A 19260-nucleotide genomic window follows, 5' to 3' on the forward strand; every position below is an offset into this window, starting at 1 on the left:
AGCTTATCCTGGACTTGCTCCTCCGTTTGGTGTTGGTCTTGGTTGGCCGAAGGCAAGGTCATCCTTGGCAGGTTTCCTAGCAACTTAGACTTTCACCCTTCATCCTCGGACGTTCCTTCCTCCTCGGCATGGTCCTTAGGCCGGATGTAAAGTGGGCCGAGATTGCCAAGTTTTCAGGCCCCACAATAGCCCCTCAAAATCCTGTTGTCCGTATCCTCAGACGAGGAGGAGGGTTTTAATATCCTCGGGCCTTCGTTATGACTCTCCCAGCCTCAGCCTACGTCAGCGTTGGAGTCCTTTTGCCTGTCCGATTCGCGTTTCTGGCGCCTCAATATATGGTGTGCACCCACATTAAATTCTGGAGCCTCCATGAGCACGACAAGTACTTGAATGCCGCGAATACCCTTAAGAGATCTGAGGCCGATCTCAAGAAGGCAATGGAGGATTTGGAGGAGTTGACAAGGGCCCGAGATAGCGCAACATCTGACCTAGCCGATGCTATGAAACAAGCCGAGGACCAAACAAGGCGCTTGCGGGATGTTGAAGGTTAGCTGCAGGTTGCCAAAGAGCATATTGCCGACCTAAAGAAAAAGTTGGCCGAGGCATTAGGGACGAGAGGTGTTGCTGAGTACGCTAGGGATAAGGCCATGAGGGCTAAGAGGCCATGTTTACGAGAATAGATGTTAAGCGCTCCCTAGAGCAAGCAGAGGAAGAGGCCTTTGTTGAGGGGGTGGCTAAGACCGAGGCTGCCCTTAAGGCTTAAGTGCCTGAAGTATGCAGGCGCTACTGCTCCCAGACCTAGAGTGAGGCTCTCAACCAAGCGGGGGTCGAGGCCTTGTCTGAGCTCAAGAGGGCGGACAGGGTGTATTACCCCCCCACAATTCACGAGCTTGTCCCCGTCGCTCTTGAGGCAGGCTCCGCCTTACAAGCGGTAGATGAAGGCTAGGCCAGTGCTACCGAGGACTCAACTTTGGCTGATAAGCCTATTGAGGAGACCAAGCGCCACGGAACATTGGAGGGGGCAGGGATTGATAGCCAAGAAGCACCCAGGATGTGGTGAAGCCTTCTGCTAACTCCCAAGCTATGCTTGCTGTCCCTCAGATCCCTCTTGCTGGGGGAAGGTCCTCCGACGTAGCCCCTCCGAGCCAAGGTCCCGAGGCACCAGTCGAAGCCCTTCGAAAGACTCCTCCGGACAAGCTGTCTACCGAGTTGGGGAATTAGGCCCTCTCGTCGGGCTATCCTGTGTTGACGGCTGGGGCCATCCTGATCCCACTTTCTTTTTATTTTTGCTTTTTGTCTTGGTGACATTATAACAAAATTATTTTTTGTGTAATATATCCAATCGTTGTTTTTAGTTCTTCGAATAATGCTTCCTTTCACTTGTCATATTTTAATGCTTTGCTCAATATCTTGGTTCTATCCAACACTTTTGTTCTCCTGCAAGTAGCTAGTTTTCCCTTAGATTTGAGTCCGAGGACCACGCAATACCTCGGTTCGGCCTAGCCCCCAGGTTTTCCTTGCAATGGTTAGTTTCCCCATAGGCTTGAGTCCGAAGACCATGCAAGACCTTGGTTCTGCCTAACGCTTATGTTCTTCTGTAAGTAACTAGTTTCCCCATAGGCTTGAGTCCTTGGACCATGCAAGACCTTGGTTCAGTCTAGCGCTTATGTTCTTCTGTAAGTAACTAGTTTTCCCATAGACTTGAGTCCTTGGATCATGCAAAACCTTGGTTCAGTCCGGTACCCAGGTGTTCTTATGTAAGTAACTAGTTTCCCCATAGGCTTGAGTCCTTGGACCATGCAAGACCTTGGTTCAGTCTAGTACCCAGGTATATTTGGGTTGTTAGTTTTCCTATAGGCTTGAGTCCAAAGACCATGCAAGGCTTTGGTTCTGTCTAACGCTTATGTTCTTCTGTAAATAACTAGTTTCCCCATAGGTTTGGGTCCTTGGACCATGCAAGACCTTGGTTTAATCTAGTACCCAGGTATATTTGGGTGGTTAGTTTTCTCATAGGCTTGAGTCCGAGGATCATGCAAGGTTTTGGTTCTGTCCAACGCTTATGCTCTTTTGTAAGTAACTAGTTTCCCCATAGGCTTGGATCCTTGGACCATGCAAGAGCTTGGTTCAGTGTAGTACCCAGGTATATTTGGGTGGTTAGTTTTCCCATAGGCTAGAGTTCGAGGACCATGCAATGCCTTGGTTCTGTCTAACGCTTATGTTCTTCTGTAAGTAACTAGTTTCCCCATAGGCTTGGGTCCTTGGACTATGCAAGACCTTGGTTTAGTCTAGTACCCAGGTGTTCTTCTGTAAGTAACTAGTTTCACCGAAGGTTTAGGTCTGAGGACCGTGGAAGACCTTGGTTCAACCTAGTACCCAGGTGTTCTTCTGTAAGTAACTAGTTTCTTCAAAGGTTTGGGTTCGAGGACCGTGGAAGACCTTGGTTCAGCCTAGTACCCAAGTGTTCTTCTGTAAGTATCTTTTTCTTTAGGTCAGCAATATGCTCTTGGGCAAATTGCAACTAACCCTCAACATCCCACAAGCGCCTTGTCTGATCCTCGGCTTGTTTCATAGCGCCGACTAGGTCAAATGCCGCGCTATCTCGAGCCCTTGTCATCTCCTCCAAATCCTCCATTGCCTTCTTGAAATCGGCCTCAGATCTTTTAAGGGTATTCGCAGCATTCAAGTACTTGTCGCGCTTTTGGCCCAGAGCTTTACCCTGGCTATCGGCCTCCTCGTCCAACCCAAAAGTGGCCTGGATAGCTTGCCAGCCAAAGCAAGTACATCATAAGTTATGGACTAAGCAATAAAATTCAAACAAGGGAACAGGTCTCAGATGTCTTACCATGCCCAGGTACCTCTTAAGGTTACGGGCAACTTCTTGCCTCCTCATGCCCCCCAGCTCGGCCATGTCGACGAGAAGAATAAGGGACCTCTCCAGGGCATCGGCTACGTGAGCCCCCTTGCCCCCTCGAAAGTCCTTGAGAGTGGCATCGTCCATCAAAGGCTTCCTATGAAGCATGACAGCGGGTAGCCAAGCCTGGGGCTCAGACCGCTGAGACGACCTCTTTCCCTTTACTCTGACCACCAATCCTCAGCTGCTTGGAAGGTCGGCGAGCTTCATCTTCCTCTTGGGAGGAATGAGATCTCCCCCCGTCCACAGGGTCTTTGCCTTTGGAAGGCCTCTTCCTCTTCAGGTCGGTGGATACAAGCCACGGGTTTAAGATTGTCAGAATGGAGGACGACTTGGCCTGCGCAGGCAAAGGCTTAGGTAGTGAAGGAGGAAGCTTGGGTGTGGGTGGAGGAGGCTTGGGCTGTGACTCCCTTGGCACGTCCTTCCCTGGCTTGCCCTCAAGCAAGTCAAACAGACTGGTTTGGGGTTGCCTCTTGGAACCCATTTCAGCCCGAATACCAGCCCTTGGAGGTAGGAGATCGGCTTCAGACAAATGGGGATCCCCCAAGTAACCGAAAGGATCCTCGAACAAATAGGCTTGGTCGAATGCACCAAATTAGTCCTCGGACGAACCCAGATCAACTACTTCTCCCTCCTTTTCCAAACTCTCTTTCTCGACCTCCACAGCTTGATAGGACGAGGACGAACCTGCCAACAGGATGCCCTCTGGAATGGAAGATCCTTCAGAAAATGAGAACCCGTGCTCCACCACAGTGATTTGTCGAAGCCGAGGATCACGAGCCCTGATCATGTACTTCGGGGCTGGGAACGACTTCTGGGTCGGATCGTACCCGAGGATCTTGTGAGCAGCTTTAACTTGATTGTCACCCTCGTTCATGAAAATCTCCGCCTTAAGAACAGCTTCCAAATCCGCCTTGTTGACCAAGTTCAAATAATGTTCGAAGGCGTGCGGATCTGTGGAAAGAAAAACGAGCTCCTGTCATCAACCGAACAAAACGGATTTTAAAAAAAAAAAAAAAAAAGGGCTAGTCCCTCTCTTACTCCGAGTATCCTACCTGGCTCTCCCTCTACCGTCGGGCAATGGAGACCATCATGCCATTCCCCTGACACAATGAGAAATTCCTGATCTAACCCCTTACTGGACTCAGGGAGGCACTGGATAAGCCGAACCCTATCGTCCCTCGTCTTTATGTAGTACGACTTGCCCTTTAGGAGTTGGAGGTTATAGCACCAGTTCACATCATGATGGGTTAACCTCAACCCCATCTTCTCATTCAAGGCGTCTACGCATCCTAGTATCCTAAACACATTGACGGCACACTAGGTGGGAGCTAGCCAAAAATGCATAAGGTAGCCACTCGTCACCAGGCCCATAGGGATTCTCACACCCCCTTCTAAGAAGGCGATTATGGGAATCACAACCTCGCCCTCTTCCCTCCTAATATACCAGTCCCCTTCATCGCAATACCTCAGGCGCACGTTACTGGGTATCCTATAATCGGCGATAAACTTCTCATCGCCTCTTCAGACTCAACTAATTTCTTAAATCTACCCATCCTTAGCAACGACTGAAAGACTCGAGAAAGAATGAAGGAAGGAAAGAAGTCAGAAAAGAAGTTTGAGCTAGAGAGAAGAGGACTTACAGAAATGAGGAAAAGCTCCTCGGACAGGCCTTTTATGTTGGAAAGGGACGCTGATTGGGTTGGAGGTTTGACCGAATTCAGGGTAAGTGCGCCAAAGTTCTTGAATGCAAAAATAAAGAGGCAAAGCGGTTCAAACAAGTATTTATATCCTCAATTAAAGATAATTGGGCGGAGTTTCCCACCATAAAGGCAGGAAATCCCCACTGACTGATTACCATCACACCATTGGACGTAAGGAGCATGGAGCCGCCAAAATTTAATGTGGGTGCACACCGTATATCGAGGCACCAGAATTGCGCATTGGGCAGGTGAAAAGACTCCAACACTGACGTAAGTTGAGGCTGGGAGAGTCATGACGAAGGCCCGAGGATATCAAAACCCTCGTCCCCATCCGAGGATACGGACAGCAGGATTTTGAGAGGCTATTATGGGGCCTAAGAACTTAGCAACCTTGGCCCACTTTACATCCAACCCAAGGACCATGCCAAGGAGGAAGGAACGCCCGAGGATGAAAGGTGAAAGTCTGAGTTGCTAGGAACACTGCCGAGTATGACCCTGCCCTCAGCCAACCGAGACCAACACTAAATGGAGGAGCAAGTCCAGGATAAGCTGTCACCTCCACACTAAATGCGCTCACCTAACCCCCTGGCCACACTGATGGAGATATGACCTCTAGATAGGACAGCCTTGGTTGATGCAACTCACATGAGTGTTGGTAAAGCGGCTGATGGGATGAGCGGTCAGAAGGGAGGGGCATGGATGATCAAAAAGTGGAAGAGAGAAATTGTGAAAAAAGGCTATATAAGGGGAAGAAATAGATCAGCGAAGGGGGTTCTTTTCCCTGGACGATCCCCTGGGAAAGAGGGAGACCACTGTCAAGCTCCTCAGACCGGTTCTGAGGACACACCTTGGAGGGTAATCTTGGCCTACCAGCCTTCGATGGAGGTGAATGCCATATTGGGCGTTGTCCGCTTGCCTGGGCCTAGTTCTTGAACCCGCTCTCTACAAATTCATTGTACTGGGCTAACTAGGCTTGAGTCCACTCTCTCAACAGTAGAAGTACTCAAAATTATATTAAGTGGTTTAAATTATTAAATACATAGTTGTTGGTGTTTTAACTATGTATAGTGCATGAGATATTATAGTTGTAATTCCACTTACACATGCAACCAATAGAAATGCAACACATGCAAGGCCAAAGTACCATGCATGTGGAAAAATAAACCCATAGACCAAGACTTGGCCGGCCATGCAATCACCAAGTGCCACCTTATTCCTTCTTTGACTTTCTCCAGAAAATAGAACTTCCAAGAAGCTCACTCCCTCTCTATTCCCACTAGTAAACACAAATCAGATTTCTCACCTCAAATTTACTCTATTTTCTCTTAAGGAAAGAGCTAGAAACTCTCAAGTCTTCTCTTGAGTCCAAGGGTTCACACACCAAAAGAAATATAAGTCTCCATCTTATCTCATCTTTGACTCTTTCCAAGCAACTACAACAATCAATGACTCTCTCCCCCTTCTCATGCCCACGGCTCCAACACCAAAAAGAGAGAAAACTCTCTCAAGCTCTCTACCTCTAATCCCCTCAAGAACAAGAAACTTGGTAAGGGCTAGCTACTCTCATCTTAGAATCCATAATTTCTTAAAAGAATTTTAGTAATGGTATTTGTGGTTTGTGAAATTAGGGAATCATGAACTTGTAAGTTTATATATACATATATATATATATATATGTGTGTGTGTGTGTGCTGTTTTAAGAAGCTTTGAAATTGTGTTGGTGATTAGTTGAAGGTAGATTAGGGTTTTTACTAATTAATGATTGTATATGATTAAGGAAGTAAGATAAAGTCAGGATGAGTGCCTTTGATGTTACTGCTGGGATTTTTGGTTGTATCTAATATTGCTACAAATGGTTAAATGACTGTATATAAGTGTTTTCTAACATGTCTAATGAGTGTAAAAAAATCCCCATATGAAAATACTGTCCTTCGATAATTGTTTGTGAATTTACAAGAAAATGTTGCAAAGCTGTCACTGTGACAGATTCTGTGTTTATGAATGATAAATTATGTATTAAATTTTATACAGTGAATTTGGATGCTAGGGTTATTTCCTATGAAATCTAAGACACATATGGTTTTATTGGAAGTGGTCTCACAACATTTGGATCAATATAAAAATAATGGTTTAATTTCTAAATTGCATGAAATTTTGTCAAGACAGATTTGAGTATGCTGTATTGTATGATTTTTAGTAAATTATGGTTTTATGTTTTGACTATGAAATTTTTATTGTATATACTGGACATACAGGGAGTTTCTCTGTATAATTGCATGAGGTTTGGATGGGGTTTGAGGGCCCGTTTGTATTTTATAAGTGAAGTATATGCTGCTGGAATAAAACAGTGAACAGTAAGGGACATGCCTAAATTTGAGGATTTAATTCTAAAGTTAGGGTGAATAATTTGAGCTATAATTTATTATGCTCATTATTTGGTATGTTTGGATCATAGCTAAATTTTTTATAACTTGGTTCAAGATTTAGTACTCAAAGGAGGGGTTCTAAATCATTCGATGGTTGTATTTATGAAGCTGTTTTGTTGAACATGCTGTATGTTTCCTTAAGAGTGTTTATGGTTACATGACAATGCTTAAAAGAGTTTATGTTTATGCATGCATTATTGCCCTAAGCTCAAAGCACATTTTGAAATGAAGATGACTCTTCTAGAGATATGATATTATTATGAGAATGTTGATTTTTCCTTAGTTGGTACGTCATTTGTTAATGTGTGCATTATATGTTTGTGGGAACCTCTTTGAGGTGGGATTAGGATTTCATTGATTATGAGAGATAGGCTTTGGGATAAATATGTAAGTTATGATAAGGAGTTATGGATAGTAATAAGCTTTGATTTTGGTTTAGGTGTTACCATTCGCCAGGTCTAAGCTCCTTCGACTTTAGGCTCTCGGTTCCTCTACTTTCAGGTAAGAGATAAGTTATATGGATATTTGGTAAGTCATGAGGTTATTTTAAAGTATATTATGCACTAAAAGGTTTTTTATTAGAGATATGGCATATAATCATTATTCAGACAAAGATATGTTTGTGAGTTTTTGAAACCTTATGTATATGATTTGAGCATATTGATGCTATTGCTAATTCACGAACATGATATTTAAAGAAAATAATGGGAATGCTATTATTGCGAAATGTAATGCAAACTAGGAATTTCGGTATTATGTATAAGTAAGAAATATTTTCAGGTTATGTCCTTTGGTGATCTGAACTCGGCCAATAGGGGTTAATTATTGGCTTTCCATGGAAAAAAAATGTTATCTGTTTGGCCATTTAAAGTAGAGGAAATGGGGTTGCCCATAACTCTAATCTAAATAAGGTCTTCTCCCCAATGTGTACGGACGGCGAGGAGAAACAAGATCTTGAGGGGATGTGCTATCCGGCCTCCCAAAGAGGACAATATCATGCACATGAGGTCACCCAAATGTGATGAGGCCTTCTCTACACAGACTTATTAGATATGGACTAACTAATATATTATTTATGAATAACTATATTATGTTATTAATCATGAGAGAATTGATTTTCTTAACTGTATTGTGAAAAGTTAAAAGCTCTCATGAAAAGAAGAAGTTTCTGATGAAAAGAAAGCTGTTCATTAAATATAAAAGTTTCTAAAATTCTATTGTGCTATAAAAAGATAAAACTTCTGATGAAAGTACAAGTTTATGTTAAGAAGTTATCAGATATCTGTTTTCTTTATGAAACGTTAAGTTTTATGATTATGAAAGTTATAATATTTTACGAGAAGAAGTTTATGAAGGAAAGTTTTATTATTCTTTAAGATGCTTCCAGTTTAAGACAAAGTTACCGATTATCTGATTTAAGTTAAAATGATTATTTGTAATGAAAATATATATGGTGACTTTGTAAGAAATGAAAGAAATTATATCCGAAAGGTTTTGGTAATATTATTCTGATAAGAAAAGGGAGAGCAATTATTTTCCTACGAAGAGCGTATAAGTTATTATTATAAATAGTATAAAATACTATGCATGAAAAGATGTTCTCCTATCCAAATTTTTGTAGAAGGAAATGAATTGATTTACATGCATCCTTATTAAAATCTCATATATCTTACCTTTACTGAGTTGTGTAGCTCACCCCTTCCACTCTTTCAGTCAACAGGTTTTATTTTGAAGCAGAGAGAGCCTTAGTCGAGTTTTGGAAGGAGCCAGTTTTAGTTTATATGTATAGATCCTAAATTAGTATTTGATATTTAGTTTATGGTATTGTGTATTTTAGGATCTAATGATAGTTGTGTACCTTAAAGTACTTAAGAGATGTATTATGTGAGATTTAGCATTGGAGTAATTGGTGGATTATGTTATTCTTTGAGTACAGTGTAGATGCTCTGAATGTCAAGTGAAAAGTTATATCATTTTTTTTAGGTTCTAAAGATTTAGGAATTTATATATTTAGAACTCTAATGTGTAATGTTGGCAAACCATGATCAAAACAATATGTTTAAGTCTTGTTTAGGCTTGCTCAAAGTTGAGTCTTTCATGTATAGTTGGAATCGAGAAGCTGCAGATGCATTGGTGCATTTCGGCCTAGCTCGATCGATCAAAAGAAAGACTCAATCGATCGAATCTCGGGCAGAATGTTTCTCTGCAGAATATTCCAGCTCAGCCCTAACTCATTAAACGTTTTGGGTTTTCTGTTTTTACCCTAGGTATATAAAGAAAAACTCTAGCCACGTTTTTAGAGTTGCTCCTGTTGTATTGTTGCTTATACTTTTCTGTTTTGTGTAAATCTCTTGTGAGATCTAAAGGAGTTTTCCTTTACACAAAGTTTAAGGTTTTCAAGGTAGAGATTACTTCAACATCTTGATGATCAATTCGGTTGCTTCCATTGGAGTTTAAAGAATAACAAGCGTGGGTGCTTGTAGCTGATTGGAGAATCCAAGAAAGAAGAGTTCGTGGATTCGGAGCTTGCACATGGTCATGTCAGTAAGTTCTACTGGTGGGTAGCATTAGGAAGTCAAGCGGGGAGCTTATAAGTCCTTTTGTATGAACTTCAATTCTTTCATAGTGGATTTAGGTTTACCTTAAGGATAGTTAGGTCAAATCCTCCCCAAGTTTTTTACTGGTTTGGTTTTCTTGAGTAATCATATCTTGTCTTATTTTTTATTCCGCTGCTTTATACTTTTGATATGATTGTATATTTATGATAACCTAGAATTGCATAATTTGACTAAGTAACAACTTGGCTAATTAACTAGGTTAATCTGGTTGGTTGAAGGGGTCTAAAACCGTTCAAGTGGTATCAGAGCGGGTAGCTCTCTTATTGGAGATTTTTTTATCTCTGAGCTGATCCTTGACCCTTGTTGTCATGGAGCATGGACACTCTCTCGTTATTCCTCTTCACTTTGATGAGAATAACTATGCTTATTGGAAAGTAAGGATGAGAGCATTCCTAAAATCCATTGATGAAAGAGTTTGGAATTCTGTTGAGTACGGATGGGAGAAGCCCACTACTCCTATGAGTGAATGGCAAACTTCTCAAAAAAAAAAGCAGCTGGTTTCAATAGCAAGGCTATAAATGCTATCTTTAATGCTGTTTACATAGAGGAATTTAAGAGAATCTCTAATGTTGAAGTTGCTCATACTGCTTGGAAAATCCTCCAGACTGTGCATAAAGGCACAAAAGCAGTTAAGATTAACAAGCTGCAGCAATTAACTTCTAGATTTGAAAGCATTAGAATGTCTGATGATGAATCTTTTGATGAATTCTATGCTAAATTGAATGATATTGTTAATTCTGCTTTTAATTTGGGTGAAATTTATGATCAACCTAAAATTGTTAGGAAGATTCTTAAATTTTTAACTGAAGATTTTAGACCCAAAGTAACTGCTATTACTGAGAGCAAGGATGTGGACTCCATCCTTATTGATGAGCTTGTAAGATCTCTTCAGTCCTATGAGTCTGACCTACCCAAAACTTCCAAATCCAAATCAATGGCTCTTAAGTCTGTTAAGGTTGGTAGATTTGATGATGAGCTCTCTGCTACAGAGATTGCATACCTTGCCAAGAATTTTAGAAACTTTCTTAGGAATAACAACAGAAAGGCAAGAGGTACAAACACTGCAGAACCTAGAAATTTTAGGAAGAATGATCCCACTAAGGTTAATAACTTTGAAAAACCTAGAGATAAAGTTGGTCAATCTTCAAACAATTCCTTGGGTGCTCAATGTTTTGGCTGTCAAGGGTATGGTCATGTTAAATCTGAATGCCCTACATTCTTGAGGTCTAAGGGTAAAGCTATGGCTGTAACCCTTAGTGATAATGAGGTTTCTAATGATGAGTCTAGATGTGACAAGGATGAAAACTTCATTACTTTCACTGCTACTGCTGTAGTCAATGAAAGTATATCTGTTAAAGAGAACCCTTCTGATAGGGAACCCTTTGAGGATGCAAATCTTCAAGAGGCCTATAATAAACTTTGCAAAGTTGCTGTAAAGGATGCTATGAATGTTGAACTTGGCCTGAAGAAAATTGATTTTCTTGAGCTTGAAAAGAAAATTTTGCTTATTAAATTATTTGATGCTAATGATCTTTTGAATCATGTGAAATCTGAGAATATGCTTTTACTTGATAAAGTTAAAACTTTAGAACATAATTTATCTGTTGCTAAATCTACTAGTTTTAAACTTGATCAAATGCTGAATGTTTAAAAGTATCCTTCTGACAAATCTGGGTTAGGATATGTTAAAAGCATCTCTGTGTCTGCACCTACTTCCACGAACTTTGTTCCTTCATCTTCTTCTGAACCTTCTGAGAGTGAGGTTGTGAGTGAAACTGTTAAACTCCCTGTGAGTGAGGTTGTCCAACCTATAGAAGTTTCACCCCCTAGGAAGATTAGGGTTGATCTAGGAGAGTCCAAACCTAAAGATTCTACCCTTTCTAAGGACAAGATGCATGGAAAACCTGCTTGGGTTTGTCATTTTTGTGAAAAGTCTGGACATATTCGTCCTAACTGTTAGAAGCTACAAGCTACTAAGAGAGCAAACAAACCAAAAGTGTCTGTGCCTCAAGCACAAGATCCTATGGCACTCATTGGTGAATTGGTAAAGGCTTTGAACCTTTATTCCAATCCTGGAGTTAGAAATCACTCGAATGTGAATAAGAACTCCAATGCTCGTGGTGCATCTAAAAGGTTTTGGATGCAAAAAACTCGGTCTAATTGAGTCTTTCTGACATGGTTCTTATGCTTTATTGCTCATTTCTTTGTGACCGTTGTCTTGCATTGTATTCTAAGACTTGCATTGCATTACATTCATGCATTTCATTCTAGGATTTATTTGTTTTCTCTTTTAAAATAATTAAAAAAAAAAAAAAAGGAAAAGCAAAATATGTTTGGCACTATTTTTCTTGGACTTTGAAAGCAAGGTTGGTCAATTTATTTACACATAACATGTCTTATGTATCTTGTTTAGCTTCGATGAGCTTATTTATTGCACTTGACTAGTTGAAACTTTGTAGTGCATGTTGTGTGAGAAAAATGTTTATGGTGTTTATCACTTTGTCTTGATCTTGAAGTCACATGTTATTTAACTGTCAGACTTGATCCTTTTGAGAAAGGCATAAATAACCATCTCACCACTGTTCACTAGCCAATCATGAACACCTTAGTGCATATCATAAGATTTTATGCTCGAGAAAGTGTAGCACATGCACAAAAAGAATATAAGGTGTAGCCTCGATTAATTGCTTAATGCTTAAAATTGGTGTGTACTATTAAGCTTGATGTCATTTCACATAATTAAAATTGGTGTGTACTATTAGGCTTGATCCTTTTCAGAAAGGCATAAATAATCATCTCACCATTGTTCACTAGCTAATCATGAACACCTTAGTGCATATCATAAGATTTTATGCTTGAGAAAGTGTAGCACATGCACAAAAAGAATATAAGGTGTAGCCTCGGTTAATTGCTTAATGCTTAAAATTGGTGTGTACTATTAGGCTTAATGCCATTTTACATAATTAAAATTGGTGTGTACTATTAGGCTTGATGCCAATCCATAAAATAAAATAAAAAAGTAATGAGGCAAAATTCAAGAAACTTACATGATTGCAAGCTTATGTTCTAGGAGATGTGGGAGTTATATGATGTAACTCTTTAGGTGATAGTCTCTTTTAAAATTCTGTGTGATGAATATTGTAGACTTTGTAATTGATTTCTATTCACATATCAGCTCACATATATCTCAAGTTTTTGCTAGATTGCACACACTACACAAGTTACTCTTTGCTAAACACTGTACATGTAATTGTGTGTGTTTTTGGTCTGACCAACCAAGTTTGAAAATACCTTGAGTATTATGCAAAACATTTTGCTTACTTGAGAACTTAAAGGGAGAATGGCTAAAACTTTCTTTGGAGAAACTGGGATTAAAATTTTGGGTTTTTGAAAACGCATTCCATTACATCTCATACTCATGCATTTTGTTTAATGCTTTGAGGAGTTATTTTCAAAAACTGGTTTGAGTTTTTCAAAACTATATTTTTTTTCAAAATACTATGAGCCGCTATCTATTTCGATCGATCCAAGCTGTTTTTCGATCGATCGAAAATATTTAAAATTCTTTTAAAAATCTCGGATTGATTCGATCGATCGAATGTAATTTTCGATCAATTGAAAGTCGCGAATCAGTTTTTTTAAACACTGTTCTTGATTGATTCAAACACTTTTTCAAAAAGTTTTTTTTCAAACTTTTCTTCTCTCTCTGACTAGGCAAGGCTCTACAATCAATTTTTTGTCGTTTTCCTCCAAATTTTTTTCAAAGATTCTCTTTCCTCAAGCCGGTAAGTCTCTTTTGCCATTTCTTTTTGAGTTTATTTACATTTTTCATGCATTTACACTCAAATTTTTGGACCTTTTTCTTTTTGGGATTTTTGTTGATTCAAGCCCAAATTTGTGCAATTGATCAATGGGTTTTTATGGGGACATGATATAAACATGATCTTGCTAGTTTAATTTGATCAATTTTGGGGTTTGTGAAAAATTGAAATTTCTAGGGTTTGTATTAATTCTGAATTGGGGATTTTGTTCAATTAGGTTGAAATTGATGAAATTGGCATGTTGTTTTGATGTAATTAAGCATTATAATCTGTGTGTTGTGTTATGTAATGCTCAATTCATCAATCTGTTTCAAAATTCTCAAGTGGTTTTTCAAATTTTTAGGGTTTTTGTTAGAAACTCTATGCTCAAGCCAATTTTGTGCATATTGAACTTAATTTGAACTTTGCTTACTGCATTAGTACATGCATCACGACATTGTGGTTGTTCATGCATCATATAGATTTTTGGTCTATCTCTTTTTGTGCTAACTTGTAGTCTGTCCTTGGTCTTTGTGTTATTTTTTGGTTTTCTCTTTGTATCTCTATCCTTTCCTTAGCACTATGCCTAGGAAGACTAGGGCTCGTAGGTCTGCCCCCTCACCTACTCCTTCCCCTCTTTCCTTTGATCGTGAGAGGTTTTCGAGTGAGAAAAACTAAGAAACTTATGAGAAGCTGAACCTTAAGAGAAAGATTTGGTCTGAGCGTTCTATCATCTTAAATGAGCTTGATCTTGCCATTAGGGCAAACTCTGAGCGTTGGGGTTGGTTACCACTATTGGATGTTTCTGATCCTCCTCCTCCAACTACCCTGATTAGAGAGTTCTTCTCGAACATCTCTATCTGCATCTATAATTCCAACACTTTGGTAAAGAGTTGGATATGAGGCGTAGAGTACTCCATTACTCCTTCGGTAGTGGCTGATGCTCCTAGGGTATCCTTGGTCCAGCACCCAGTCTATCCTTATGGTGAGTCTCCTGTTTTGAGTGATGTCATGTCTTACATCATTAGGTCCTCTATCCAATGGGTTTCTAATCCTAGGATCACCTCTGCTGAGCTTTTTGAGTTGCACTATATCTTTTTTAAGATAGCATGTCACTCTATCTGGCCCATTTCTCATCTTCACACCATTCCTTTTAAGCGGTGTGTATTTTTGTACGCTCTTGTCACTGATGCTCCTATTAGTTTTCCTCATTTGTTTCTTCGTTCTTTGAACGAAGTTTATAGGAGTTCATCTTCTTCACATGCTCTTGCTCATCCTATTTTCATTCATAGGATTTTACTTTATCTTGATCTTAGTGGTTTCCCTTCCTCTAAGTTTGTTCATGTGATTGCTCCTATAGGTGTGTCTTTTCTTAGGCAGAGAGCTGCTCACCTTCGAGCTGGCTCTAAACACCCTAGGTTTGAGCCTTCTGGTTCCACACCTCCTCCCTCTTCTTCTACAGGTCCTGCTAGTAAGGCTGTTCCTGATCCTGATGCTGCTACTGTTGCTGATGTTCCTCCACCTCCATCGGATGACTTTGATATCTGTCGTACTTTGGAGACTGTCATGACTGTTCAGGCGGCTCATGGTCAGATTTTGGTGGACTTGCTTGACGAGATCCATGCGTTACGAGCTGATCTGACACATCTTCGTTCACTCTCACCACCTCCTTTTGATGATGGATTGTGATTGCCCTTTGGCATTCCATCACAAAAAGGGGGAGTAAACTTTGTAGAGGAGTATTGTAGTTAGGGGGAGACTTTTGTAGAGATATTAGATTGTATCTAAGTGCTTCACTGTGTATATCATTTTTTTTTTTGGGATATTCATGTTAGGGGGAGTTACATTGTTTTTTGATATACATGATATATACATGATTCTTGTGTCTTTGGATTCACTGTTTATTGTTTTATATTTATGAGATTATTCATTGATATATGTTTCTGTGTGAATCATACAAGAATGTTATACCTGTTTATTTACTATTTTCTACCACACATGCGTTCATGCGTTTGTTGAATGTTTCAAGAATATACAGGTAGATTCAATTGAGCTGCTGTCTACACTTGCAACTGATAGATAGTAGTTAAAATTGAATTTTAGTTTTTATAAGCATTATTTATGTAAAGGGCTTTCTCTTGTAAACTTTAAGCTTTACTTTGTGTTTTGTCATGGATTGCCAAAAGGGGAGTTTGTTAGGTTCTAAAGATTTAGGAATTTATGTATTTAGAACTCTAATGTGTAATGTTGGCAAACCATGAGCAAAAAAATATGTTTAAGTCTTATTTAGGCTAGCTTAAAGTTGGGTTTTTCATGTAAAGTTGGAATCGAGAGGTTGTAAATGCATTGGTGCATTTCGGCCTAGCTCGATCGATCGAATCTCGAGCAGAATGTTTTTCTGCAGAATATTCCAGCTTAGCCCTAACTCATTAAACGTTTTAGGTTTTCTGTTTTTACCCTAGGTATATAAAGAAAAACCCTAGCCACGTTTTTAGAGTTGCTCCTGTTGTATTTTTGCTTATACTTTTCTGTTTTGTGTAAATCTCTTGTGAGATCTAGAGGAGTTTTCTTTTACACAAAGCTTAGGGTTTTCTAGGTAGAGATTACTTCAACACCTTGATAATTAACTCGGTTGCTGTCATTGGAGCTTAAAGAATAACAAGCGTGGGTGCTTGTAGCTAATTGGAGAATCCAAGAAAGAAGGAATCCATGGATTCGGAGCTTGCACGTGGTCGTGTCAGTAAGTTCTACTGGTGGATAGCATTACGAAGTCAAGCAGGGTGCTTGTAAGTCCTTTTGTATGAACTTCAATTCTTTCATAGTGGATTCAGGTTTACCTTGAGGATAGCTAGGTCAAATCCTCCCCAGGTTTTTTACCGGTTTGGATTTCCTGGGTAATCATATCTTGTGTTGTTTTTTATTCTGTTGCTTTATACTTTTGATATGATTGTATGTTTATGATAACCTAGAATTGCATAATTTGACTAAGTAACAACTTGGCTAATTAACTAGATTAATCTAGTTGGTTTAAGGGGTCTAAAACCGTTTAATTTTTTTTATAAAGAGGGAAGCTTTTGTAAAAGTTAAGTTGGTTCTTGTTAATATCAGGTTTAAGCTTAATATTAGCATGCCGATCATGGTCACAAATCCGGGTATCGGGTTTGGGGCGTGACAGTTTTCATCTTTATCTGATCAACATTAGAGCAATCTTATTAGAATTAATAGAATTCCTCAAATCAGAATTTCCTTATTGCCTTGAGGAGGAAATGAGGGACCCATGATATGACCATATCATGCTCCATTGTCATCCATAATTTGGATATGTTTTCTCGATTGTTTATTTATTGAAAATAATTTAAAATAATGTAAAAAATTAGTGTAATATTTTTCCTTTGTTTGAGCCATCAAAATAAGCTCAAAAAATCCCCCCAAAACCTTTTCTTTTAGCTTACCAAAGGAAATTCTCCTTTTTTATTTTTTTTATTTTTTATTTTTTATTTTTTATTTTTTATCTATCTATCTATCTATCTATCTATCTATCAATATATATATATATATATAACCAAAACTTTTGAATCTCTCACAATTTTTTACGTCAGCACAATATTTAAATAAAATTATTTTTGTTTAATCCAAACTTAACAAGGAGTGAAACTCTATCTCTCTAACAAGTTCAACTTAAACTCAACTCATCATTATCATTTTTGAATGTTCAATATGTGAGTAAAACACTGTTGAACGTTTAGACCCCCAAATAACAAAATACCAATTCAAGCTTATTAAAATGGAATTGATAACATAATCTAAACTAAATAAAATCACATCCATAGCAAAAATTAAATGGTAAAGATTAATAGAAGAGAGATGCAAACATAAAGACAACACAGCGATGAGTTATCGATGAGGAAACCGAAGTCCTTGGCGTAAAACCTCTCCGCTACCCTCCAAGCAGTCAATAATCCACAAGAGAATCAAGTTGGGATACATGAACAGCAGAAGACCCTCCAAGCCTAATCTACCCAGTGTACCTAAGCCCTCCAAGTTTCTTGCTCCAATGAGGTTGCGCCGAACCTTTGTCTTCTCTAGTTTACCGAATTCCGCTATAGCCCATAGTATCAACCAATATCAATTGGTCCCTTCCTAATTGCTTCCTAAGCACCAAATAGCCTCCTCACAGATATGGTTATGGTGAAAAAAAGTTTTGGCTAATGTACCTCTCAAGGATGTAACAATAAAGAGGGTGAGAGTAGAGGAATTTGGACAAACAAGGATGAAGATTGTAAATGAGTCAATCTTGTTTTNTTATTTTGGACTGGTCCAGGTGCAATCCAAGAGGAATCCTGGTGTCCAGAATGGGCTTCCAAATAATTCGATTTCCAAATAGTTGAGTTATGTGTTATGCACATCCATAACAACTTGCAGCTTATTTTGGACTAGTCCAGGTGCAATCCAAGAGGAGTCCTGGTGTCCAGGTTGGGCTTCCATGTAACTCAATTTCCAAATAATCGAGTTGTGTGTTATGCACATCCATCACAAGTTGCAGCTTATTTTGGACTGGTCCAGGTGCAATCCAGGAGGAATCTTGGTGTCTAGAATGGGCTTCCAAGTAACTCGATTTCCAAATAATCGAGTTATGTGTTATCATCATTTACATCCCGTCCACAACTTTGGATTGGTGCAAGTGCGATCCACAATGAATCCAAGTGTCCAGAAGTGTGCTTCAAATAACTCGACATATTACTGATCGAGTTACATGTCATATAACTCGATTAATGAGATGTCGAGTTATGTGCTGCCTTGTACCCCATACACACTGAATGTTAAACAAACTCATGCAGTGACTATTCACCCCCATGCACGATTTCCCCTGGTTATATATTCATCAGTATACTGAACCTGATCACAAACACAACCATCTGTTCATCAATATAGATACATAAACTTCCATGATCAAATCATCCATACAATGCCATAAACATATGCCAAATCATCCCTTCATTAAATTTAGACTGAATACCTAAAAACATCCATATGAAATCGTATAATGCATAGAGGTGAATTATATGAAAACTATGACAACTATTCAGAAAGCCTTAATTAAAAAACAAAAGGACAATAACAAGCGAAGATAACTTTTTTCGTAATAGGGATTGAATATACAATTATACACTTCCTCTTCTAACAATAGAGATAGAGGTGATGCATGATTTCAGACTGCTGTAACTTCACTTTAACACAAAACAAGAATTGTGACAACTTTAATTTAATGAATCTGATATAGGACAAAAGCCTTAATGGATCTTATACAAATTTTGATGCAGGAATTTTAAAACTCAGCATTCAGTTAAGGTTCTTGAATAGGGTTTTGATGTTTAAGAGTTTACGTAGGTTAGGTAATAAAAATTTTGGATCTTGAATGAGTCTGATGATTGTTTGCCTATTTGGTGTTAAAACAGTGACTAGAACAAGATACAAATAAGGATAAAGTTTAGGCACTCACACCTAGGTTCCCTAAGTAGTTAGATTTAGGAATGAGAAGGGAATTTTTACAAGTTAATTTTTTCAAGTGAATTTTTAAACACTATACAAAGTATTTAAACAAAACAATCACATTACATTTATAATGTCATCATTGCAGCATAAAAACACAACAAAATTCTCATCTTTATTATTAAATTTACTACTTTTGAGTTAGTTTCAAAGAATGCACTTTGCCAATAGACACGGACAAAAATCATCTTTCACCATCATCATCCAAATATCTCTACTTGAAGCTAAAATTCATGAACCCAGAAACACAGA

The 19260-nt window shown here is 38.9% G+C and overlaps 1 protein-coding gene across 1 annotated transcript; it reads left to right on the forward strand.

Moving 5' to 3' along the window:
* Positions 1 to 5916: 5916 nt before the first annotated feature.
* LOC112008179 (uncharacterized) lies at positions 5917 to 13371 on the forward strand. The gene is made up of 3 exons (XM_065782667.1): positions 5917 to 6160; positions 7480 to 7541; positions 8754 to 13371. Exon 3 carries the CDS (start codon positions 10125 to 10127, stop codon positions 11307 to 11309), a length of 1185 nt encoding a protein of 394 aa, XP_065638739.1. The 5' UTR covers positions 5917 to 6160; positions 7480 to 7541; positions 8754 to 10124; the 3' UTR covers positions 11310 to 13371.
* The last annotated feature ends 5889 nt before the right edge of the window (positions 13372 to 19260 follow it).

This window comes from Quercus suber, unplaced genomic scaffold (assembly GCF_002906115.3).
Source record: "Quercus suber isolate HL8 unplaced genomic scaffold, Cork oak 2.0 scaffold_309, whole genome shotgun sequence".
NCBI lineage: Eukaryota > Viridiplantae > Streptophyta > Magnoliopsida > Fagales > Fagaceae > Quercus > Quercus suber.

What these genes read in the sequence shown, in the direction of transcription:
- LOC112008179 (XM_065782667.1), top strand. Translation starts at nt 10,125, where the DNA reads ATGGCAAACTTCTCAAAAAAAAAAGCAGCTGGTTTCAATAGCAAGGCT.